This window comes from Camelus dromedarius, chromosome 4, assembly GCF_036321535.1.
Source record: "Camelus dromedarius isolate mCamDro1 chromosome 4, mCamDro1.pat, whole genome shotgun sequence".
Lineage (NCBI taxonomy): Eukaryota > Metazoa > Chordata > Mammalia > Artiodactyla > Camelidae > Camelus > Camelus dromedarius.
Genome location: NC_087439.1, coordinates 70559961 through 70585908, shown reverse-complemented (window position 1 = coordinate 70585908; position 25948 = coordinate 70559961). Strand labels below are relative to the sequence as shown.

General features: G+C 34.6%; 1 protein-coding gene and 4 non-coding genes across 7 annotated transcripts; all 5 read left to right on the top strand.

Moving 5' to 3' along the window:
- Positions 1–1400: 1400 nt before the first annotated feature.
- NOP58 (NOP58 ribonucleoprotein) lies at positions 1401–24987 on the top strand. Of its 3 annotated transcripts, XM_010991735.3 has the most exons (15): positions 1406–1654; positions 6609–6685; positions 8467–8519; positions 11177–11298; positions 12975–13111; positions 14728–14792; positions 15768–15902; positions 16710–16855; positions 17463–17589; positions 19428–19591; positions 20473–20607; positions 20848–20909; positions 22038–22171; positions 24159–24310; positions 24700–24987. In XM_010991735.3, exons 1-15 carry the CDS (start codon positions 1610–1612, stop codon positions 24748–24750), a joined length of 1605 nt encoding a protein of 534 aa, XP_010990037.1. In that variant the 5' UTR covers positions 1406–1609; the 3' UTR covers positions 24751–24987. The 3 variants fall into 3 exon arrangements, with proteins under 3 accessions (XP_031307838.1, XP_010990037.1, XP_010990038.1); XM_031451978.2 differs by lacking the exon at positions 24700–24987 and having other exon boundaries at positions 1401–1654; positions 24060–24191; XM_010991736.3 differs by lacking the exons at positions 1406–1654; positions 6609–6685 and adding an exon at positions 8721–8838 and having other exon boundaries at positions 8493–8519.
- Positions 7843–7928, top strand: LOC116153176 (small nucleolar RNA SNORD70). The gene has a single exon (XR_004136970.1). It is a non-coding gene; the product is annotated as a small nucleolar RNA SNORD70 (small nucleolar RNA).
- LOC116153175 (small nucleolar RNA SNORD70) lies at positions 8615–8701 on the top strand. Its single transcript, XR_004136969.1, has one exon. It is a non-coding gene; the product is annotated as a small nucleolar RNA SNORD70 (small nucleolar RNA).
- Positions 16910–16995, top strand: LOC116153185 (small nucleolar RNA SNORD11B). Its single transcript, XR_004136977.1, has one exon. It is a non-coding gene; the product is annotated as a small nucleolar RNA SNORD11B (small nucleolar RNA).
- Positions 17726–17809, top strand: LOC116153183 (small nucleolar RNA SNORD11). Its single transcript, XR_004136975.1, has one exon. It is a non-coding gene; the product is annotated as a small nucleolar RNA SNORD11 (small nucleolar RNA).
- Positions 24988–25948: the final 961 nt, after the last annotated feature.

Sequence of the window (25948 nt, the reverse complement as noted above, 5' to 3'; positions counted from 1 at the left end):
CATCTCTGAACCCCTGACTAATGCATCACAGAGCTAATTACATAAATTACAACGTGCAAAGACAACTTCTAGGAGATGCCACAGTAATGATGTTTCTCGCTGAATAACTGGTTTCATTCTTCCTTGTGTAAAGGATGCAAGCTTTAGATGTAAGTAAAATAATTTTACTTCTTGAAAACATTAGTTCATTAAATGTTTAAGAACTACTTAATGAGAGCCTACTTCATGACTAGCAAGTATGATACCCTGTTTTGATAGAATTAAGTGTAAGATACAGACTGCACTACCTAGAAGATGGCACTTCCAATAAGAAGGCTAGACAAAAAAAAAATTGTTAAATTATATAACACTATAAACAGACATGGTGCTTCCACTTCTTCCACCTACCCACCCACCCCTTCTCCTTATCAAGCTGGTTCGGTTTCTCTTGCCTCCCTGAACACACTGGATCCAATGGCTCTAATCAACAATGCTCTTGTCTGTACTCTAGATTACCTTCTTATCCTTTTAAAAAAATATTTTTGTTTTTATTTATTTGGTGGGGGGAGATAATTAGGCTTATTTATTTAACAGAGGGACTGGGGATTGAACCCTGGACCTTCTGCATGCTAATGTTAAGTGCAGCACTCTACCACTGAGCTACACTTTCCCTCCCATTCCCTTATTCCTTGACTTTTTCCCAGTTTCATCTTTTCTGCTATTCAGTCCAGGATTTTCATTCTTTTTGATCCCAGGTTGTAGAGCTGCTTGAGAAAATCAAGATACTTAGTATTCCATAACTTTCAGCAGCTTGCAAATGAACATTCACAAGCAATCCTCATACATGGCCTGGAAAGTGGCGAAGGAAATTTTACTCCTATTGGAAGCCAAACTTGTGGAATAATTGTATTTAAATCAGTCCCAGAAAAGCAAATTACACTAAGACAAGGACATGAAATCTAAATACATACCCTAAATTCCCTGCGGGAAAGGCCTACATCGATGAAAGACAGCGATGCTAAAAATCAGTCTGGCCAAAGAGAAGAGAACTACTACGAGTCTTCGCATACACAGTGACAGTTATGGTGTTATTCAGAGGACTTCAAGGTAGCGCTATCCAGGGAGGAAAGTCTAGCGGCTAGCATTTCCCAAATTCCACATGCTTGAGGCAAACAGACGAGACAGCTCCGCACTTCTCGAAAGGTAAAATACATTATATACGGGAGCTTTAAAAAAAACAATAATAAAAAGCTAAGTTTTTCCCTTTCATATAGCTGTGCAGCCTACTCGCGTAAAATCCCGTTTCGTTCTCTAAGAAACCTCGCGATATTTTCGTGGTCCTCTATGGCGGGAACACACCGGAAGCCACGGTTCACTATGCGGCACGTCACCTGCCGGAAGTGAGGTCATATCCCAGAAGCCTTGAGGAAGGAGGAGCGCGCCGGTGCGTCCTGCGTACAGTGCAGTGTGGAACGTTTCGGCAGCGTGGTCCCCTTCTTTGCGGGAAGACGTGCGTTCTGGTGCTTGGCCAACCGCGGCTTTGCGGGCCTGTAGTGGCCGAATATTTGGTGTTTTTTCACTGGTTTAAAAGCTTACGGCGGGCCGCGCAGCGCCCTGACCCGGCCTCACCATGTTGGTGCTGTTTGAAACGTCCGTCGGCTACGCCATCTTTAAGGTAGGTGGGAGATAGAGCTGTTGCAGGGGGAAGGCGGGTGTTGGGCAGGAGAGGAGAGGGAGAGACCTAAGGAGAGAACTGCACGACTCAGGATCGCATGGGTGCCTTTCTGTCCCCCTGGTCTGAAAGGAAGGGGAAGACTTTGGGCCTGGGAGGCGCGTGTTTCGGTGAACACGTGGTCCCGTGGTTTGGGGCGCCGGGTTCTGTTCGAGAATTTGGCCTAGAGTGGTGGGCAGGAGCCGTATTAGAATTTTGCACGTTGTGATAGAGAGTTAGGATTTTGTCTTGAGTTTTGAGGAATGATGGAAAGGTTTTAACACAGGAATGACCTGATCTAATTTTGTCTTTTAATGAAGTTAAAGACTTTGCAGTGCGCAGGCTAGATTACAGGGGATAGGATGCACGAAAGGAAGCACGGGTATTTTTACATTAATCTAGATAAGATGAAGTTGCTTGGATCAAAGTTAGTATGGAGGGAAGGAAATACCGGGAGAAAATTTTAAGGTAGAACTGACGGGATTGGCTGATGAATTGAAGAATTGTGAGTTTTTGATTTAAGTAAGTGCGTGGTGGTAGGGAAGAGAAGGTTTAGGGATTTGGGGAGTCGGGGTGGGGAGGATACTAAGGAGTTCCAGTCTGGGCAGTGTGAAGCTTGTGATGTCTGGTTAGACGTGGAAATGCAAGGGTCATTTCAAGTTTGAAGCTTAGGGGAGAAATCTGGGCGGGAAACCAATTTGAGATTTGTTTTAATAGGAAAAGTTTGAAGTGAACTTACAAGTTTATCAGCAAGGATGTGATTGAACAATGGGACATTCGTGTAGTAGGGTGCTATTCGGGTGTTAGGAAAAATTAGTAAATTGAGTGCTATCCCAAGTATCAGGCATTCTGCGCTCTGCGAATATAGCAACGAAAAACAGAATTTTCATACGTATGCTAATAAGGCAAAAAATGCTAGATTAAAAGAGATACAGTATGATTCTGGTTGTGAATCAAACTATGTAGTATGGGTGCAAGAGAGCCTGGAGGGGTATGTACAAAAATGTTGATTTGGGGAATTTTTCATTTTATTTTCCAAGTTTCTTTTATGACATTTGAAAATACACTTCTATTTGTATTTGCTACATTAAATATTGGTATTTTTAAAAATAAGGTAATTAGAAACCAAATACTGATTTTGCTTATTTTTCCTCTCATTACAGTTGCCTTTAATTACAGCATTAGCGATTTTAAGGGACCTTAAAGGACTTTAGAGCCGGGAAACAGGTCTATAAGGCTTTTCCCCAGCTTTTTTCAATCTTTTCTGAATTTTTAAATAGAGTTCTGAACATGCCCCCAAATTCTCTTGGCAAACATGGTCTGTTGTGTTTTGAATCAGTGTCTGTGGATGAATTTCATTTAAATTGATGTTATGTATACTGATCAGGATAAGTGGAGAGGGGTAACTGCACTGTCCACTTGGTGCTTCTAATGGTGGGAAGGATTTGGCTTAGCAATTGTATGGTTCCAAGACCTGAGTCATAAAGTATGTCTCTTGATGCATTACTGATTTCGATCAATAAAGAGTATTCTCCACAAAAATAAGTCTTGAGTGTTCTGTTGCAGCTATTAATGTTATTTATCTGCAAGTTACTGCTCAAAATTGTTAAATTAATGGTTTATTAGAAATAATTAAAAGCTTGTGTATATTGAAATATTGTTTTGCTTATAAATATTTTGAGTTAGTAGCATTTATTCTTTCTGAATAAAATAGACATACAGAATATTGTGGAAATGGTGATCCACAGTTTTGTGAAAGTTACTAAAAAGTACATTGTACACCTTAAAGGGGTGAATATTATGGTATGTAAAATATATAGATGTGCAATACAGGGTTATTAGTGCCCTTTCCCATAACCTTTTAAAGTGCTGGAGTATAAAATTATATTGGTAGCATAAAATTCATGCTTTCGTGAGAGTGCTTTAAGAAAGTTTTTTAAAACATTTTTATCTCAGTTCACAGTAAGGAATACATTTTATATCATGATCCAATATATGCAGTGCCTTAAAAAGAATTTTAAAACTTTCCAAAAATATTCCTTGTTAACAAAGTTATGTATAAATGCAAAGACAATCCCTAAAAACTATTACCATTTCTAGAATATTGCAAAAACTCAAGCCCGTGTCCCTTATGTCTCATGGCACACAGAATAAGACTAGAAGTCCTTTAGTCTTACTCATCCCATACCTTTTGTAGCTGTGAGGCTCAATATGGTAGCCACTAGCCACATACAGCTATTTGGCACTTGAAATATGGCTAGTAAAGCTGTGGAGATGAATTTTTAATTTTAATTTATTTAAATTTTTAGTAGTCGCATTGTACAGTGCAGCTGTGCAGCGTAGTGTTGTGTGTTCCTTTATTTCTTAAGGGCTCGAGGAAGAGTTTTTATGTGTATAGCAAAGTTATAACATGAATACTGACCAATATATTTTTCCAGCTTTATTGGGTATAACTTAACATACTATGTAACTCATCTATTGTAAATGTAAATAGGTACATATAGTGCCTATTGTATTGGAAGTAGCCAACAATATAATAGCAGTGCTAAAGATTTTAATGGTAACAACAGCTATACCATTTCTACTTGGAAGTGGAAATTACTCCGTCTTAATCCAAAATTCTAAAACTTCAAATGGATTTTGTATACAAATGTTTCAGATTTCATTATCCAAACATAAATGATTAAATATTTGAGACAGGTATTTCTACATTTTTGTTCAGACTTTATTAGTAATATTCTTTTCAGTATATTGTGGCATGAATGAGAACATATAGTAGCCAAGGTTTTGTTTGCCATAACAAAGTCTTTGGAGACATTTGAGTGGCCATGAATCAACAGGATTTCAATACATCTCCTTTGTTACTTTAAGAATACTGATACTCTCTCTTAAATATGCCTATTTTGTTATCCAAATGTTATTTTCAAATATACTTGATTTTCAACTAGAAAAAATGTGAATTTTACTCATGAATCATGTCCCGTATTTGGTACGTATCCACTCAACAATCAGTGAACATTAGGTATGGTTAACTGTGTTCTCTGAGTAAACTATTTCCAAAAATCAGGACTATTCTGTGAATATCCTTTAACAAAATAATAATAATAGTAATAACAACAACAACTTTGAGGAGGGTGGGTATAGCTCAGTGGTAGAACACATGCTTAGCATGCATGAGGTCCTGGGTTCAATCCCCAGTACCTCCATTTAAAAAATTTTTTAAAAGCCACACACACACAAAATAACTTTGAATTAAAGTTTCAGTGCATTCATGAGATTTGATGGAATGTCTTTGGATTCTAAAGTTTTCGTGACATACAAGTAGAACTGTTAGTGGCTTGTAATTTTTTGATATACAGTAGTATGCTTTGCAATTACTTACTGCTTCATTACTCTGATTCTTATTTTTCCAGTTCTGTAAATATATTTAATTCAGCTGTGTGTGGAATTAAATTCAAATGCAATAAGTTTTTCTTAAAACCGTCTTGCCACACTTGTCTGACAGAAAATAAAGGTGTTTTACAACTTACAATGTCATATTCATGTTTTATCATGGAAATATGTACTAGGCTATAACTGAGTAATAAGTCTCACTGTGTAGATATTCTGTGATACGGCTTTGATGAAATATGGCTTAACGGTATAGTTTTTAATTGATTAGTTGACATTGATAAAATACATGCAAAAATATGTGTAATATCTATAAATACTATATTTCATCAAATTTAATATGCCATTATTTTACACTGCTAATTAAACTGGCCTGCCATCAATTGTAAGACATCCCAGTTTCAAGGATGTTAAATATGAAGGGAAATGTATTTTAGGATTGATCCTACCCTAGCTTATACTTGGGTATTTGACTTCTCACATAGAGTATTGATGAGGGTGTAGGAAAATAAAAAATTTTATTCACTCTTTTTTGGAAGTATTTATTATTGTATTATTTTTTTTTTATTTGGGGGATGTAATTAGGTTTATTTATTTTTAGAGGAGGTACCTGGGGATTGAACCCAGAACCTCCTGCATGCTAAGCATGTGCTCTACCACTTAAGCTATACCCTCCCCCTATTCTTGATTTATGTGAGACTAATAGAATCTCTTGAAGGCATTTTGATGATAGTCTGTCAGCTTTTTTTTCTTATGTGATCATTTAACTCCACTTCCAGTAATTAGTTCTATAGAAATAGAACATGTATACATACAAAAATATGTATATGTTTCTGATGGGTAAGTATTTCTTACAGATATAATGGAAATTTAGAAACCTAAAGATTTATTAATAAGGGCGTACATGATAGTATACTCAAACAGTGCAATTCTTGTTAAAACCTAGAATTATGTCCATGATACAGTAAGTGTATAGCATGATTCCTAAAAGTATGCATTAAAAAATGTAGAATAGACAAAGAGTCTTGAAGAACACATACCTAAATATTAATGACTGTGTTTCATAGATTTAAAAGGGCCTCTTTTTCCCATTTGCATGTTAAAATTGCTTACATCAGGATGCATCTTAAAACGAATAGTATCTTAGTTTTAGAGAAATCTATATTTCTTTCCTGTTAGAATGATCATAACAATAAATAACAAAATTTATTTCATAGAAAGTAGGCAGATAAATTATTTTGATCTGCAAATGTGATAGACTTTGTGAGGGGGTTAGGGGGCTTCTTAAAAAATAGGAAGTTTAACAAAAGCCCATCCAGACCTAAATTCCATCCAGTTATTAAATGGGCTACTTTAGCTATCAATTTGACCAAAATTTTATGCTGGGTAAGAAAACTGGTTTGTTATTTCAGAGAGAAAAATAACTCCCACCATCCTCATTCTGCTTGTACAGTTATACTTGAAATATATAGCTATATATGCCTAAACCGTTTGAATTTTGAAGTTTTTAAAAAAATATTTATTACAGGTTTTGAATGAGAAGAAACTCCAAGAGGTTGATAGTTTATGGAAAGAATTTGAAACTCCAGAGAAAGCAAATAAAATGTAAGTCAGAGTCATATTGAAACTAAGAACTTAGGGTTGACATTTAGGGGTGTTTGTTTTTGTTTTGTTTTGTGTGGTCCTCCCCCCCCACCCCTACTGTCCATAAAATATTCATAATTTTGTTTTGAAGTCTTTCAGGAATGATATTGGCATGAGCCTAATTATTAGATTGCATGTTTGAAGCATAGGCCATTCCAACTAATTTGTATTAATTGCAGACTAAATTGGACAGCACCCAGAATTACTATTTTGTGAGATATTATGAAAGTACAAGTTGATTATAAATTAAGTATAAATTTTTGTTAAAAGTAATAATTGTCAAAAGCATGGGCTGCTTATTGGTTTAATTTATACTTTCTCTAAATTAGTGGTATTCGGATGTTTTTTACTTCATTCATGGTTTATTCATTCTTTATGACTCATTTCTTAACTCCCCCAGAGTAGTAAAATAACTAGCTAGTAAATCCTGGAAAGGCATACCTGTGTTCCCCAAGGTCTCTGGTGAGAAAATAGAGTATAATCTTGATGCCCAGCTTAAGAAATGAGTGATCGGAGAGAGAGCTGGCTTTGCCTCAAGGTAGAGTCAGGATGGCTATTCCACCATCTGTGGATCACCTCGTGAAATAGCCCATTTGGTGAGTATGACCCTAGGAAGGGCCTAACTGATCTTTTGATTATGTCTTTGGTTGCCAAAGGGCATTTGATAATTTATCTGCTAGTGCTAATAAAAACTCACTAGAATAGAAGGAAACTACTTAAGTTTGCTAAAGAGTATTGAACCCAAAGAGATGTCATACTTAACAATTAGAGAAGCATGACATACTGGAAAACCATGCCTCAGAGTAATTTATACAGCATGACCCCATTTTTGCAGGTGGTGGTATACACCCGTATATGCGTTTATGTAAGTATAGAGAAACAGGAACAAATGCCACTTCAGACTAGTGGAAATGGGGATGAAGTGAGGCAGAATAAGATGAAATTGATACTTTTTTTTTAAAATCTTTGTATTGTTAAGTATACACTTAACTTACCACCAGGGTGTTCCCTGACCAGGTAAGAAAATCTTGCTTAAGATAACACTATTTTAGACAAAATGGAAGACTTCGTTTACCTTTTTAAAGGGCTATATACTTCAGTTTTCGGAGTTAACCTGATTCACTGTTGTCGATGATGTATCGTTGGAACTGAATCTACGTGATCTAACTCAGATATTCGTCACTACCACTGAGACAACAATGAGTTAACTTAGTTTGATATAAAATAACATTGCCCTGCACATAAGTGAATAGGGAGTAAGAGGGTAAAGTAAGGGTAACAGGAATTAGATTTCACAGTTAGCTGTTTTTTAATTGCACTTGTACTGGATGAATAAATCAGTGTCATGAGATTCCTGATGTAAGAGAGACTCTTGCACCTTTTCCTAAGCCACTTCTGTGCTCTATAGTGAGAGGCATCTGTGTCCAACTTTAAGCAGCAGAGGTTATGTTGAAGCTTCAACATCTTTCCTGTGGTTTAGATGTGGTAGCAGACCTCTTTGTTGTTGTTCCAAGTTTCCTTCAAAGCCTACAACTTCTGTAATAGTTCATACATTACTAGCCTAACATTTAGAGAAATTGGTCGTTTTACGAAGAACATGTAAGTTGGCACCAATAGCCAATGACAGGAAGGTTTCTTTTATTGGTATATGCTTTGGAAACAGTTTAACATCTGTTTTCCTAAATATGCGGCTTTTGCAAAATCAGTGTGCACTCATAACTTTTTTCTTTCCTTAATTCTAGAGTAAAGCTGAAACATTTTGAGAAATTTCAGGATACAGCAGAGGCATTGGCAGGTAAAGTCAAAGACTAGCTTTTTTATTTTTTAAAAATTGGCAATTTGTTATCCTTATTAAAAGACTGTTTGCTTCAGTGGCCTAAGTTAACCTTATTCAATGTTGTCAATGATGCATTCTTTCTGGAACTGAATTTAAGTGATCTAACTCAAATTCGTCACTACCACTGAGACAACATTGAGTTAGCTTTTTTCACTATAGGGCTGGTTTTCCCCCCATGTGATGAGAGGTGAGAAGTGGTTAAGTTGATCTCCCTGTGGAAACCAACAGCATAATGCTGAAGCACAGTTCAGTAAAAGCTGTTCTACAAGGGACCAAGGTAATGTGGTCAAGTACACAGCTCTCTGATCATTTTAATCTAAGGGTAAAGTTGAGAATAGCCAGGATTTAGAGTTAAAATAATAATAAAGCAGCTCTCCAGGTATATACTTTTTTTATTCAAAAAAGCACACTATTATTAAAAGATTAAAGAAAACTAATAGTTTTTTGGGGGGAGTTTCAAATACAAAAACTACAGAGAGGCATAAATGTATCTAAAAAGGGGCATGATTTTTTCATGATCTCGAAGAATGGATGACTATTACATCCTTCAGCTAGTCCTAGTGATGAGACAACAGACATAATTTCATAAATCTCATTTCTTTATTGAGCTTTTAGTATTCCTTAAAATAATGTAAGATAAGTGGAGGAAATGCCATTCTAGATGAGAATTTAAAGTCATTCCTGACTCTCTTACTCTAAGTTCCTTAAGGTCAGAGACTGTTACTCACCATCAAATTCCCAGATTCTAGCACATAAATATTTGTGGGTAAATGAGGGGAGGATATAGCTCAAATGGTAGAGTGCATGCTTAGCATGGACGAGGTTCTGGGTTCAATCCCCAGTACCTCCATTAAAAATAATTAAATAAACCTAATTACCCACCCCACCCATCCACCTTGCCAAAAAAAACTTAAAAAACAAAACAGTGAAAGATATACCTATATATATTTTTGTTTGTTTTGTTTTTTGGGGGGAGAGCAAAGGAAAGAAAGTTGAGCTGTCAGAAATCTGGTCATAGAAATCTACAATGCCTTTTCCCATCTGTTTTTACCAGAAAGTTGAATATCCCCTTATTATTAAGACGACAGAGTCCTTCCTGGGAATTAACTTCCCACTGCCTGTTATAAGGCAGTTTTGACATGACAGAACCAAAACTGAGGGGTTGTAAGTGTCAGGATATGCATTTAAAACCCTGTAGCCTAAGAAAGAGTCTGGAGTGTAATGTTAATTTATATTGGTTTCAAAAGCTAAAATGTGCTAATCATACAAATAGCCACAGTAAAATTGGGGGCCAGCCTAAATTTGGATGAAGTGGGAAGACTGCTAAGCGATGCTGAAAAGTGTGCCGTAGAGAAGTGTCGCTGTCACCATCTGTGTGTACCATCTTTTAAAAATACATATTGTGAAGAGTAATTAATGGCTTTTTGATAAAAGGAAGATGAATGTCTATAAATGTTAGAATAGATCTAGAGAAGATATTTTACTTTTAAGAAACTTTAAATAAAGGAGAACACTAGGTTAAAGCATGAAAGTAAATGATAGGAAAGATTGAGAACTAGAAGCAGGATGTTGAAGAAAATTTTTTAATTATAAAAGATTCAAAACTTGTATGGGAAGAATACAACTATAAAAAGGTAAATTAGGAGTCAGTGATGTGCAATATGTAAAATTTTAGAACTCAAAAATAGCTTGAATCTTAGCTTCTTAGAGTGTGGGGACCCCTCTAAGTTCTGTGTAGTAGCCAGATGGTTTTTGTCCTCACCTTTCAGATAACAGATGAAATGGACTTGTAATTTATATGAATGGAAATTTGGTTAGGAGGAATGAGCAAGTACCTGGCTAATTAAGCACAAAACACAAACACCCAGACTTTAGAAATTGTAACACACTTTGTGCTGTACATACTTTAAATTCAACCAAAACCCAAATACTAGAAGAGGTATTAATATTAGTCCATGTGGGTCCAAAGGCTCTAAGTATAGGTCTAAGGAAGGGTGAGAGAAAGTAGCACATTTAGAGCTTGCCAAAAATGAAAGCAGTCTCCAAATCAAATAGGCTGCCTTCAGTAGTAAGTTCTCCATCACTGGAGGTTTACAAGCAGAGGCCTAATGACATATCTGGATCAAGGACTAACAAAGATAAGGCCTCCACTCAGACATGCTAATAACACTGTTTCAGAACCTTCCAAATGAATAAATTTCCTTTTTACCAGTCTTGAGGGGATTTTATGGAATTTCACAATCCAGAGCATTAGGCCAGTTGGTCTTTGGTGACATAGGAGAGTGAATCTGTCATTCTAGAATAGATTGTTTATAACAACTTAGGATTCTATCTCTGAGTTCAGAATTGTATGACAGAAAAGGGAACATTGGATCTGATTTAACTCCTGGTTCTGAAGTGGAAATAAGAGTAGGAAGATCAGATGAGATTGTGAAATGTGTAACTTGTAAAATACTTTTATGTTTTCCATCTCATTTCAGAAATAATGTTAAATTCAGCTCTTTTGAAAGAACTGGGTTGGTTAGGGGTTTTTTTTCTTTAGTTTAAATAAGATCTTAAGCCCTTAACAGTTAAAATTTTGAGTTAACACTTTTGTTTTTCTTTTTTCTAAAAAGCATTCACAGCTCTGATGGAGGGCAAAATCAATAAGCAGCTGAAGAAAGTTCTGAAGAAAATAGTTAAAGAAGCCCATGAGCCCCTGGCCGTAGCTGATGCTAAACTGGGAGGGGTCATAAAGGTAAAGTTAGAGTGTTCCTCTAATCAGAGCTCACCGTACAGCATAGTGACTACAAAGTCTAGCCTTTGTAATGAGTTGTTTATCGTAAGTTCTTAGACTTGAATACTTCATCTTTTTTGCTAGGCTACAAAATAATTGCTTTCTAATATGATTATTAAGACTAAGAATATGCCTAAAAATGGTAACATTTTATGTATATCCTGCCATATTTTTGTTTAGCCACATATGTTTTTCTTTCAATATAAATAGAGTCATGACATTTCTTTTTTAGTGTATGTGTTTATTAGAGATGTGTCTATTTAGGAGATAGACTTGCTAGAGGTTAAACATAAAGTGACAATGGAAAGAAAGACTAAATACATAGACTCCCAAACATGAAAGGCAGAACATTCGGGGGAGGGTATACCTCAGTGGTAGAGCGCATGCTTAGCATACACGTGTCCTGGGTTCAATGCCCAGTACGGCCATTAAATAAATAAATAAACCAGATTACCTCCCCCTACCCCCCACCCCTAAAAAAAGAATTAAGGGAAAAAAAACTTTAAAAAAAAAAAACCCAAACATTGTAGGAGCCAGTGGTGATAGTTTTGAGTTTAAATAATTACAGTAAGTACTAACAGTGCAGGTTTATGAACCATACCTCTCGTTCTTGAAGTAAGGATTTTATTATGTTATAGGTGTTTAAAGGTAGGAAAGTGCTAAAGAGATTTGAAGGTTTTTTTTAAGCTAGGATTGTGAATTATAAATAAGTTTGTTTAGACTATTTCTAATACTGTCAGGTAGAAGTTTTCTCTAATACAGGCTCTATCTTCATCCTTTGAAGTGCCTACAAGTCTTAGTTTATATTTTTCTGTTAAAACATTAAATTTTAGCACAATAAACATATACAGAGAAAGGTACACAGAAGGGCAAATTGCTGAATGGTGGGATTATGAATATCTTTTAATTTTTTCTTTTCAGTTACTCCATTTGAAAAACACTGGATAGCTCTTGTATACATACTAAACATTTGTTTCTTTAAAATGTGACACAACAGACACAATTTTGCCTGCATGTCATTTGCATTTGATTAACTAGAACTATGTAGATTTGTGTGGAGTTAGCATATATACTGCAAAGTGGAAAAAAATGAAAGTATACAGAACAAAATTTATCCTGTTTGTGTAGGGTGTGTGTAAAAACATAAACTGTATAAAGCTTTATTATACGTGTATACATATATATTAACATTGGTAAATGTTTAGAAGTACTCAAGAGATACTAACAGTAGAACAAGGACATAAGGAACAGAACTTTTGCTTTGCATTCAGTTCCCTTCTCTTTAAGTACTGTTGATTAAAATCTGTGTATATTACCTTTATAATGTTTAAAAGAGGCTAAATAATGTAAGGTAATAAAAAGATCCCTCAAACCAGCAAAAAGAACAAAACTACTAGGTTAAATTGTATTATTGATTTATGAATGGTTTTTGATTCATGTAGACAGACTGCCTTCTGGGAAGCTTAAACACCAATTTTGACTTCCAATAGTATATTCGAGTGTTCTTCCCATAAACACTAGAAACTGCTTTTATGAAACTGAGAAATGTATATATTTAAATCAATACCATTTGATTATTTAAGTGATTTTAGGGAAATTTCTTTATTTGTTTAATGCAGATGTTCTTGTTCTTACAGGAAAAGCTGAATCTCAGTTGTATCCACAGTCCTGTTGTTAATGAACTTATGAGAGGAATCCGTTCACAGATGGATGGATTAATCCCTGGGGTAGAACCACGTGAAATGTCTGCTATGTGTCTTGGGCTGGCACACAGGTGAGATTTACTAGAAAAGAGTCCTTTTAAAAAATTTAGTTGGGTAAGGATTTTTGCTTATTTATTTAAATGGAGGAACTGGGGATTGAATCCAGGACCTCTTACATGCTCATCAAGCACTCTACCATTGAGCTGTACCGTCCCCCAGAGTCTTATTTTTGTTTAATAAACAATTACATAACACTGTTAGAGGCATGTTACAAATACTGACTTAACCCTCAAGAATCTTATGAGGAACATAGTAGTGATATTCTCATTTAACAGATGAGGAAATTGATGCCCAAAGTCAGTAGTATAGCTGGTAAGTGATGAAGCCATGATTTGAACCCAGGCAATTTGGCTCCATTGTCTGGACTCTAAACCTCATCACAGACATTCTCTATCTCTTCAGTGTTAGATGCCACAGTTCTTGGGTTTTCCTTTCTCTTTTCTCACTCCTAAGTTATTTGCTACTCCTCTGCCTACTTTCCATCTCCCCAAATTTTCTCATCTACTAATGATCTCCTCTTCTGCTTTGTGTGTGTGTGTTGCTCGTTTTACTCAGATTTTTATTGAGTTTTTCTTGAGTCTTTATGAGGCAAAGAGAAGCATGTTAACCTATCATGTTTAACCAGATGTCTATTAGAACAGACACTTCTGCTGAACTGTGATATATGTATTCCTGAGAAGCTTGGCATTCTGTGAAGTTGTACTAAAATAAATAGGATTTGTGAAATAAAAAACAAGATTAATGGTATACCACTCAAACCTATGTAACTTTGTAACCCTAAAAAATATTAATGCAGTTTAGAAGACATGTTAAGAAATAGTAAGAAATACTACAAAAGCTTGTACCTCTGAACAAATTAAAAATGAGCATAGGTTAATGAGGGGGTTAAAGTTGAGATGAGAGATGAGCAAAATGCATAAAAGTCAAGAAGAACTTTCTAATAAACATTTGTAAGAGAGAACAAATTGCTAAACTGAGTCAGGATCCAAATTTAAGATTAATTGGCATTGTACACAGCAGTAGTTCTCAATCAGAGGCAATCAATACCCCTCAGAAGACATTTAGCAGTGTATAGGGACATTTTTGGTTGTACAACCTGGAGGGTGGAGTCTGCTACTAACATAATGGGTTGAGGCCAGGGGTGTTCTTAACATCCGACAGCGCACAGGATACTTCCACGACAAAGAATAATCAGGCCTGAGGTATTAGCACCCCAAGATTAAGAAACTCTTACATACAGTTTTGTTCCTCCATGACTTTCTTTTTTCAGGTGTTGTAGTGCTGAACTTGTTATTACCTGGTCGTATAAAGCATTAATTATGCTGCAAAAATCATGCATGAACCAATATGGCTTGGACTACACAGTGCAATCCCATTTGTTGTTCATAAATTAGTTCACGTTACAGAAGTACAGGTTATAGCAGGACAGATGTATTACTTTCTTTTTAAATATGTATTTTTGGATCTTGACTGTTGGATTATTGTTGAGCTAATTTTCCCATGTAGAAGAAAATAAAACAATATAGCTCGAGGAGAGAGATTTGGATAAAAGTTTTTTTTAAGATGTTAATTAAATGCTGTTGCTAGGTGCTATTTCAGTAATTTTTAATTTTCTCTCTTTCCCCAGCTTGTCCCGATATAGATTGAAATTTAGTGCTGATAAAGTGGACACGATGATTGTTCAGGCAATTTGTAAGTATAGTACATGTGAGGTCTAATCTGTTTTTGTCTCTTCATGGTTTTTTCCTTGCATTGTATTAAAATTGTATCTTTTATAATCTGTTGAGGAGAAAAGAGGAGATCACCTAGAACTTTTAGTAAATAAAGTAAATAAATCGGAAAATACAGGTTAGAAAAAGGGAAAATTAACTATAATTTGATTAGTTTGGTATAATGTGAATTATACTATTAATGTAAACTAACTTGTCTTTTTCCATAAAAAAATGATATAACTGTAAGTAGGATCTGTGTTGTGTTCTATTTTGCTTTTTTCACTTGCCTATATTTATAATAGATCATTCTCCCATGTCATTTGGTGATTTTGGGACATCAGAGTCTTAACAATTTCCAATTTTAAAAATACCTTTAAACAGCAATTGTATTTCTAGATGTATACACCCAAAGAATTGAAAGCAGGTACTTGGATACTAATGCAGCTGTGTTCATAGCAGCATTAATTTCAATGAAAAGGTGGAAACAACCCATTAACAGACGAATGGATAAGAAAATGTGGTATATACATACAATGGAATATTATTCATCCTTAAGAAGTTGTAATACATGCTATAGTGTAGGTGAATTTTGACAACATTGTGCTAGGTGAAATAAGCCACACACAAGATGAGTATTGTGTGATTCTGCTTATGAGGTTCTTCGAATAGACAAGTTCATAGAGATAGAGAGTAGATGAGATCACCACCAGGGGCTAGGGAAGGGGGATTGAGGAGTTAGTTATTATTTAATGGATACAGAATTTCAGGTTGGATGACGGAAGAGTTCTGTAAATGGATAGTGGTGGTCATTGCACCACATTCTGAATGAACTTGATGCCACTGAAATGAGTACTTGAAAATGGCTTAAAATGGTAGATTTATGTATTATTCATCACAGTATTTCTTAAAACCCTTTTACGTTCCTGTTTTCTCTTTTTATTTTAATCTACTGCAGCTTTGTTAGATGACTTAGATAAAGAACTAAACAACTACATTATGCGGTGTAGAGAATGGTATGGCTGGCATTTCCCTGAATTAGGAAAAATTATTTCAGATAATTTGACATACTGCAAGTGTTTACAGAAAGTTGGTGAGTAACTTTATACCTTAAGGCATTGAGAATAGTGATTTATTTGAATCCTAATATATGAGTTTCAGTGATGAGATTTTTTTTTTTCTTAAACTCCCAGTTTTTTTATGTCTTCTGTGTTTTGTGAGTGGAGCCATATTAATGTCTGTTAGATTCTGGGAACAAATTTAACTTTGATTTGAGTGGCTTGTGCAGCAGACAACATGGTTCTCTAATTTGGTTGTTTTAGAAATGGCTTCTTATGGTGAATGTGTCTCAGTGAAAATGCCGTTAATAGGGACAACTGTGGACTTGGGCATGGGGGATAGCCTAAAATAATACTACTAATAATATTTTAAAATAGTATTACTAGCTATACTGTTAGTGTTATGTTGTCTACTATTAGTATGGTAATACTCTTAGTAGAGGAACCTGAGGATTGTTGATAAGTATGACTTACTTGGCTCATGTTATATTACCATATTACTGCCCCCAAGAAATCATGGCCCTAGCTTTAGTATAATCTTAGCTACAAATTATCACAATATTATAAGTCCTATCCCATGGTGTATTTTAGGTTTTTTTATTATTATTACTATTATCTATCTATCTTTTTTTTTTTTTGGAGGGAGGTGGTGGGGAGAGGTTTTAATCTCCAAAATCAAGCCTTTACATGAGGAAAATTACTAGGTCAAACGTGTTCACTTTTTGTTTTGTTTAGGCACCCTTTTCATTGGCTTATCTCTACTTTTTCTTTTGACTGTTTGGTGGATTTTATATAATTTGTTCAAGAGTGATTCTCCCTCATCCTCTGCAAACATTCTATAGGCGATAGAAAGAATTATGCCTCGGCCAAACTTTCTGAGTTACTGCCGGAAGAAGTGGAAGCAGAAGTGAAAGCAGCTGCAGAAATATCTATGGGAACAGAGGTTTCAGAAGAAGATATTTGCAACATTCTGCATCTCTGTACCCAGGTAAACCATACTCACAGAGAAACTAGTTGTGATGGTACCAGCTGTGTAGTTTTCTGATGGCAATGATGATTTTTAAACGTATTGTTCACCTGATAAATAAATATGAAGGTGTTCAGTCACTACCTCATCTGATGCCATCTTTATTTATGTATTTAGAGGGGGAAATATGTACTAAAAATGAAGAGTAGTATCTGATTTGTGTTGCTAGCATTGTCTAAATGATAAATTCATTAAGACACAGAACTATAGCTTCAGTTATTTAATTCTAATTTATGTTTATAGCCTGTAATTTTTTTCCCCTCGTTTGAAGATACGTATACGAGAATCAGAGGATGACACAAATGTCTAGTCCTTGAAGTGTTTTTTTAAATAACAGTAATATTGATATTATTTTTAGGCAGTGTATTAGGTTGTTTACATACATTATCTAATGAATCTTCACAATAGCCCTATTATAGGAAACTGAGGTGAGAAATGATTAATTTTCCCAGGATTGCACAATTGCTCTATTTTACTTTTGAGACTCTGATATTTTAGACATGTGACTCTTATACTACTTATACTCTTAAGTTATTTTGTGACATATTCATTTTGTTCCTTCCACTAGGTGATTGAAATCTCTGAATATAGAACACAGCTCTATGAATATCTGCAAAATCGAATGATGGCCATTGCCCCCAATGTTACAGTCATGGTTGGGGAGTTAGTTGGAGCACGGCTTATTGCTCACGCAGGTGATGATTTTAATGTAATTTGTGAACATGGGTGTTGAGAGTTGAGTTGTTTTCTAGGTAGGATTTTTTCCTTAAACTTCAGTTATTAAAGTAATTTTATGTAGTAAATGGTATATAGGTAAAGACTAAGGACCAAGTGTTCAATGATGATTTTTATTTGTATGCCTGATTTCCTTTTGGATAATGAAGGCATCTTTAGTCACTACCTCTTCTGAGACACTTGAGGTCCATTGTCAGAACTTTGTTATGGTTACTTAGAACAATCAGATAAATGCAGGAGGATAAAATCAGTATAGACATACCTTATTTTATTGCCCTTTACAGATACTGTGTTTTTTTTTCAAATTCAGAAGTTTGTGGCAGCCCTGTGTAGATCAGGTCCATCAGCATTTTTCTAACATTTGTTCACTTCATGTCTCTGTGCCACATTTTGGTGATTCCCATAATATTTCAAACTTTTCCATTCTTATATTTGTTGGGTCAATCTTTGGTCAGTGATCTTTGATATAACTACTGTAACTTGCAAAAGGCTCAGGTGATGGTTAACATGTTTTTAGCAATAAGGCATTTTTAATATATGTACATTTTTAAAGACATAATGCTATTGCACACTTAATAGACTATCATAGTATAAACATAACTTACATGCTCTGGGAAACAAAAGTTTTGTGTGGCTTGCTTTATCATAATACTTGCTTTATTGTGGTGTGGAACCAAATCCACTATATTTTTGAGGTATTTCTATATTTCATTATATTAAAAAACCTCATCAGATTAAAATTTGAATACTTTTAATAAAACATAGCAGATGATATATATATCTTTGATCAAGAATTTGTTTCATTATTGAGTATGCTGTTATATTTGACATGCAAAAATATTTTGAGTAAGTGATTATAATAAAACATAATCCATATGTATGGCGATATTGTAAAGATGGTATACTAGGAGATACTGTATAATTGAACACTTGCAAATACAGTGAAGTATTAATTTATTACTTTATATAACTAAAGACATAGTCCATCACAGAAGATCTTAATGTATCATCTACATCAAAGTGTTTAAACTAGAATAGCTCCTTTACCTGCTTCATTTATCAGACAAATATGCCATTCAGATATCTGCAAGGATAGGATCATCTGGGCTGGTTTTATTGTCTACATCCAAAATTTCATAGATTTAGCTAAACTTGTAGCGGAAGAAATGCAGAGGTTAACATATAAATGTTTGTTGAATTTTAAACATGTATCTAGTGGTTTGGGTGACTGCATTACTGTTGGTGTTTTCTGACAGAAAAACCTGTTTAGCACATCTAACAAAGCAGCAACTTTCAATACCTGGTTATTGTGCTTATATCTCCTCATCCATATCTTAAACAACAGGGGTAAATAAAGTACAAGAAATGTATCACATACTTCTACTGAGATGTCCTAATAAGTTTTTGTTTGTATGAAAGTATGTTTCATATTTAAAGTAGTGGAATATTTGACATCCAAAATACATCTCAGAAAAATGGGGGCTAGATTGGGTGGTGTCTGTGAATACATGTTTCTGTCTCATGTGGTATGCTAATGAAATATAAAATAGTAATATCTCGTAAGGCAAATTAGTAAAATTGAACTAATAACCTTCATTTTGTCATAGATAATGGATGAATCACAAATGCTGAGGCATCAAGAATTTGGGGGAATTCCAGACAATAGAATCCTGTATTGCATACAATTTTTATTTACTCTGATGGCTATAATACTTAGATTATAAGTCTTTTGTTTAATACATGGAACTTTAAAATATTTGAAAGTACATTGCTGATAACTACTTTTTTTTCTTTGAAGGTTCTCTTTTGAATTTGGCCAAACATGCAGCTTCTACAGTTCAGATTCTTGGAGCAGAAAAGGCACTGTTCAGAGCCCTCAAGTCTAGGCGAGATACCCCTAAGTATGGTCTCATTTATCATGCTTCACTTGTAGGCCAGACAAGTCCCAAACACAAAGGAAAGGTGAGTTACAATTTTTCTGGGGTAGGCCTTTTTTTTTTCCTCCAAACAATCCATTTTCCTCCTACTCTATAGTAATCAATTAAGTCTTATTGTTCTTTTTCATTAAAAAATAGCGAATTCTTTAAACACTTGTGTACACTGAAAGAAAAGATTAGAGGTGTTATTGGTCCTGTTAAAGCCATTCTCTTTTGCTGCCTTAGTATTTTTCTAGAATCCACCGGTTGGGGGGAAGGCACATCAAAAGCTTTCTGTGTGGGAGGAAACCAATTTAACATTAACATTTATAAACTATAAAAAATAATAGCACGTACACTGTGCTAAACACTTGATAGAATTTTGGTGAATCCTTTTAATAGCCCTATGAGTGGTGGGTGTGTCTATTACAGAGAAGAAAACTGAGGCTTAAACAATTAAGTACTCTTGAGCTTTTTGTAGGACAGAAACTGAAATTTTATGCAATTCAGAGCAGCGTGATGGGAGAAATAAAGGGTTCATAATAAAATACTTATTAACTTGCAAAGGGGGCTATGCTTATTCTAGATGACCTCATGGTGTAGACTAATGTTACTTAATAGAAACTAAAGGAAGGTGTTGGAAGAATAGACTGCACTATAAGAGTTTTTCATCCACCAAGAATATAGTGATTATGTATATAACCAGTTAACCATCATGTTGAAGCAAAGATTCAAATAGAAGATAGATGGCTTGCTTGATATGCATGATTTATAATATTTTTGTAATTCTTGATTTTAAAAAATTCTGGAGTGAATTACAGAGTTAATGATTTGCTATAGTGTTCTCATTAATAAATTATTGAGAGAATTTTTACATCCCAACTTGGGATATAGTTTGAATGCCTCTAACTTCAGGTTCTCTCTTAGATTTCTCGAATGCTGGCAGCCAAAACTGTTTTGGCCATCCGGTATGATGCTTTTGGTGAAGATTCCAGTTCTGCAATGGGAGTTGAGAACAGAGCCAAATTAGAGGCCAGGTTAAGAACTTTGGAAGATAGAGGGGTAAGAACCACATCCTGCCTGTTGCTGAAATATTACCTGTCAAAAGTTAATAAACCAAGTAGTTTATGTACTTTTCATTTCACCTGTTAAAAGAGTTTTACTTTATGATACATTTTAGTATGTCTAATATATTCTTTTTGTGCCTGCTGTTAATAGTTTCCTTAATATATACCAAGAATTGGTAGGGTATATATAATAGATTATGCCTTGGAAAATTATTGATAATTTTTCTTTTCTTAGATAAGGAAAATAAGTGGAACAGGAAAGGCATTAGCAAAAGCAGAAAAATATGAACATAAAAGGTGAGTACATTCAGGAGAGGATGAATGAACACTTTTTGCTATTTAAATGTTAATTGTTGACAGCAGTTTTTTATTATAGACTTAAGCAAGTCAGTATCCCCCTAATTCTTTGCCATTTACAGGTTTCCATATTCACTTCTAGTTTTTAATCATATATACATTTTTACATTCTTATAATTAAGTGCATGTATGCTTATATATAATGTACTTACGTATTTATATGTTTTAGTACACACATTCATAATTGTTTTCCAAGTTTTCTACAGTGGCCATATATTTTGTAATTTTTTTAAACCTAATTTGTTGTCTTCAGTTGAAAAATGTGGATCTTTGTTTTCTGGGTTTTCTTTTTAATAACGTGTCTACATGGAAGAGGCCCAGGAGAACCTAGTCACTCTTTTTTTTTTTTTTTTTTAATTATAAATGGTTTAAACCTATAAAAGTTAACAGCCATGAGTCTACAAAGTCAGCTTAATAGAACATTTCTTAGCTTGTTTTGTACAATTTTTTTAATGTTCCCATGCCATTATGCTTATGACTTTAAACACATGCACTTAAAGCACTAGTTAAGAGATTTAGTTCACATTTTTAGCACTCAGTGCTTTAATTTTTCTTTCTAGTTTCTTAGAACAAAAGCAAACATTTGGGTTTTAGGGTATCTTTATCCATAAGTATCCCTTCTTATTTCTCTGGCTCTTAGAATCCTGTGATGAAGTCTTCTGTATTAAACTTGATTTTGATTTTTTTTTTTTTTTTTTTCATTGAATTGCCTAATGTTCTAAAATTTGATTTGGTTCAGGTTTTACTCTCTACTATATAATCATTTGTTGTAAAGAGATTTCCTCCATTTTTTCCCCGATGCTAATTGGATATTTTTCTGTATTGTAGTCACTAAGTTGATTACTAAACCAGAATTCATGCAGCTCACCACTTCTCCTAAAGTGTGGTTGACCTACCTAGAAAATATTGAAACCTCTTTACCTTTTGGAATCTATTAGTTTTCATAAACTGCCGAATGCCACTAAAATGAAACAATGTTGTATACTTGTATTACCTAATGGTGTTTCCTTTTAAATCTCTTTAGAATTATTCGATTAGAGATTCTCTAAAATTCTGTGACTCTTTCAGTGAAGTGAAGACTTACGATCCTTCTGGTGACTCCACACTGCCAACCTGTTCTAAAAAACGCAAGATTGAACAGGTAGACAAAGAAGATGAAGTTATTGAAAAGAAGGCTAAAAAAGCCAAGGTTAAGATTAAAGGTTAGCTTGAATTTTTTAATGTCATTTATACTCTTACTCCTTAAGAAGTATAGGCTTAGTAAGTCTTGGGAGAGTACATACAATTGAACTTTATTGTGAAACCACCCATACTGAAAGCTAATGGTGTTTTAATAAACTGTCATGTTCTCTGGGAATAGTTAGCATATTGTTAAATTTATTATATTTCATACAGGAATGTGAGCAGCATATGTTTGAATATGTAGAATTATACTAGGTTTACCAAAACTTTAGTTTCAACCAAGTGAACCATTTTGAGAATCAGCTTAAAATAGAAGAAAAAAAGATAATACAGTTTCTAAATTAGTTGCTGAAATATTTTTGTTTTGGTTTAACATGGAATTGATGCAGCAGTACTTCATTCTTTCTGTTGCAGGGAAAGGACTAGGGAAATAACATAATTGGGTAGCCTGCCATCATAGCAATAATATTTAATAGATGCTCTCCAGCAAACTAGGCTCTTACGAAGTTGATGAGTGAGTCCCCTCATTTATTAGCTGCACCTGTGTCGAGTGCCTACTAGCTGGTCTAGCAAGAGAGGCATCAAACCAGTGACTAATTTTTGGTTTCTAAATAGCTTAGTGGTTAAAAGTTGTACTGTCAGCACATACAAACTCCTGCCCTGGATGAAAAAGCATAAACAAGTTATTTAACTCCTGTGTTTGTTTTCTTATTGAACAGTAAGGAGATCTATAAACTCATTAGTAGCATTTGAAGCACTCAATTCCAGATTGGTATCTTCACTTGTATATTCATTAAGCTTTTCAAACTTAACATTCCTGGATCCTTGCCACTCCCAACCTGTTGCTCCATAATATTCTCCCTGTTATAAATGGCAATCCTAGTTGCTGTTGCTTTGGCCTTTCACGTTGACTATTTCTTATAATCCAAATCTATTCTGGCAGCAAATCCTCTTAATTCTACTTTGAAAGCATGTCTACAATCTAACCACTTAACATACCCATCATTGCCATTCTTACTGTAGTAGCCACAGTGGCACCCCATTTAGCCCTCTGATCTGATTCTATACGTTCTCCAGCCACACTGGCCTCCTTGCTATTCCATGAATCTTCCAACTCCCTTTCTCTCCTAAAATAAGTTTGGCGTTTGCTCTCTTTTCCTGGAATATTTTCTCTTAAGATAGCTGCATTATTCACTCTCTTTCCTCTTTTAGGTATTGCCTGACTATCCTGTCTAAAATGTCCGAATGTATTGTCATCCAAAGTGTTCCTCTTCCTGCTTTTACTATGTAAAATCTTGTTTGTTTGTTTCTCCATTCTACTAAAGTAAAAGTAGACATTGTATCAGACTTCTCTCCCCCAAAACCCTTTGGGAGAGAGATTTATATAGTTTTTGTCTGTTTTGTACCTTGCTGTATCTCCAGTCATCTAGAGCAGGCCCTGGCTTGTAGTAGGTACTAAACGAGTATTTGGTCAATGAATTTCTAATGATAGCTACCCATTATTGAGTCCTCATTCTAATGTGCTAAGCATTTTGCCTATTACCTCATTAAATCCTAGAAACAGTCCAATGGGATAGATAATACTAAATTTTGTAAAGATGAGGAAGTTGACTTTACAGAGGTTAAATGACTTAGTCAGGGTCACAACAGGTTGAATAAACATAAATAAACCCAGGTTTCCTAACTCTAAACTTTAATCATTTCTAATATAATTGACTAGTCCCCAAGAAACAGTGGGTTTGGAGATCAGATGACTTGTTTTAACTTGATTTCTGTATATAGCTGCATGATCGTGAGAAATATACTTCTCTTTGAGCTTTAATATCATTTGTAAAGTTAGTGGTATTAGACTAGGTAGGTGTTTGAAAGACCGTTGCGATTATTAAAATATATATTTTAAACATTAAGTACTTGACCGGAATGACAGGAAACACTAAGACTCCCAAAGAGTTGTTGGGGACAGAAGTCTGATACAGTGTCAATTGTTGCGTCTTGACACGTTTTCAGTTGAAGAAGTAGTAGAAGTAGAGGAAGAAGGAGTACAAGTGGTGGAAGAACAGGAGACACCTGTGAAGAAGAAAAAGAAAAAGGACAAAAAGAAACACATTAAGGAAGAACCACTTTCTGAGGAAGAACCATGCACCAGCACAGCAGTTGCTGTATGTTTGTTTTTAATTACCACTACTTTATTGACATGGGCAGGGTCTCCATATTTTATTAAACTCTGTATATGAGAAATGAACAGGGAGTTTTTTTTAAATAACGATTTCATTGATTAGGAAGTAAAATTAAAACGTTGTGTTTGTATTATAAAAGGCCATTTCCAAAACATAGGATCATATTACAGAATGAGTTTGGTTTGAGGATGAGAGAGAATAAGATTTGCTGCAGATCATTTTCATAGAGCTTTTTATATTTTTAAATTTTAGTCTTTCCCCAAAACTTGTTCTCAAGGAAAATAGATCTTTGCTTTTTATAAGGAGAAGTTATTTTGAATCACCTATAAATTTACAGCTTTTTCAAAGGCATTCTTGTTGGTTATTTTCAGAGTCCAGAGAAAAAGAAGAAAAAGAAAAAAAAGAGAGATAATGAGGACTAATGGAAGGAACCATTCCTTCAAAAGATTTCATAATTGAATCACCTGGATAACATCATGCTTGAGATTCAGTCAGAAGTATACCAGAGATGCTCTCTAAAATAATTGACAAGAGGTTGAATAAAACAAAATGATTAATCAACAACATTTCAAACCTATTTATGTCGTGACATCACTTCAACTGTCATCATTTCTTAGAATATTTGTTATACAAATAAAAATATTTTCTTTGTATTTTAAGGTACTTCTGTGCTTTCTATAGTTTACATAGAGAATCTTTGGCCATTTGTGTATTTTATTTAGCATTTGGTGACTATTATTTTGAGAATTATACCTGAAAAGTGAGAGTTGTGAACCACTAATTTAAAACTTAGCTGTTTGGAAGGCAGTTATTAGATGGACCAGTTTAAGAATCCCACTCTAATAGGTTTCTCATGCCTTTTTGAACTGTCTTCCATTTTTCCCCTATTTTAAATCATGTCCCTGACTTTTATTTCAGATGTGATTGCAGTTCTGAAAGGTATAAGAAAATAATCATTAGTCTAGATGCTGATTTATTTCTGAAATAACCTAAAGTGACTTTTTAAAGAAGATAATACAAAATAATTTTATAGTAAAGAATAGGGGTATGAAGGGAAAATATATGAGCAAAAATAAAATGTCAGTAGGAGTGAGGTGTAAACCAAGACAGAACACCAAAGAAATCTTTGTTTCTAGAAGATGGTGTTTAATAAGTAAATGGCAATTGTGGCTGGCAACCATAGGGTCATGACAGCCTTTTTTATGGACTTTTACGTCTTGCATCTCTGTATGCCACAGGCATGATGCTGAAAGGCCCAATTTAATAAAAGCGTTCAGCAGTGGAGGAACTAGAATGATTGTAAGCTTTCTGAGTTCCACCTCTGCTTTTCATGTTACCTTGGGCAAGTCAACAGCTCTTCTTAACTTTAGTTTCTCATTTATAAATCGGAGATAATAGTCACCTTTACTCCTCATAACAGTAGTTTGTAGAATGAGATAAACACAGATTTTCAGAGATGGAAATATGTTTCAAATACAGGTATTTTGATTGAAGTAAATGCTACATCATGAAGTATATGTAGCCATCTCTAGAAAACAGTATATAATAAAACTGGTTATTTTGGGTCCAGGAGAAATTGTCATTTTGTATCACCCAGGAGTACTCCAGACACATCCTTGA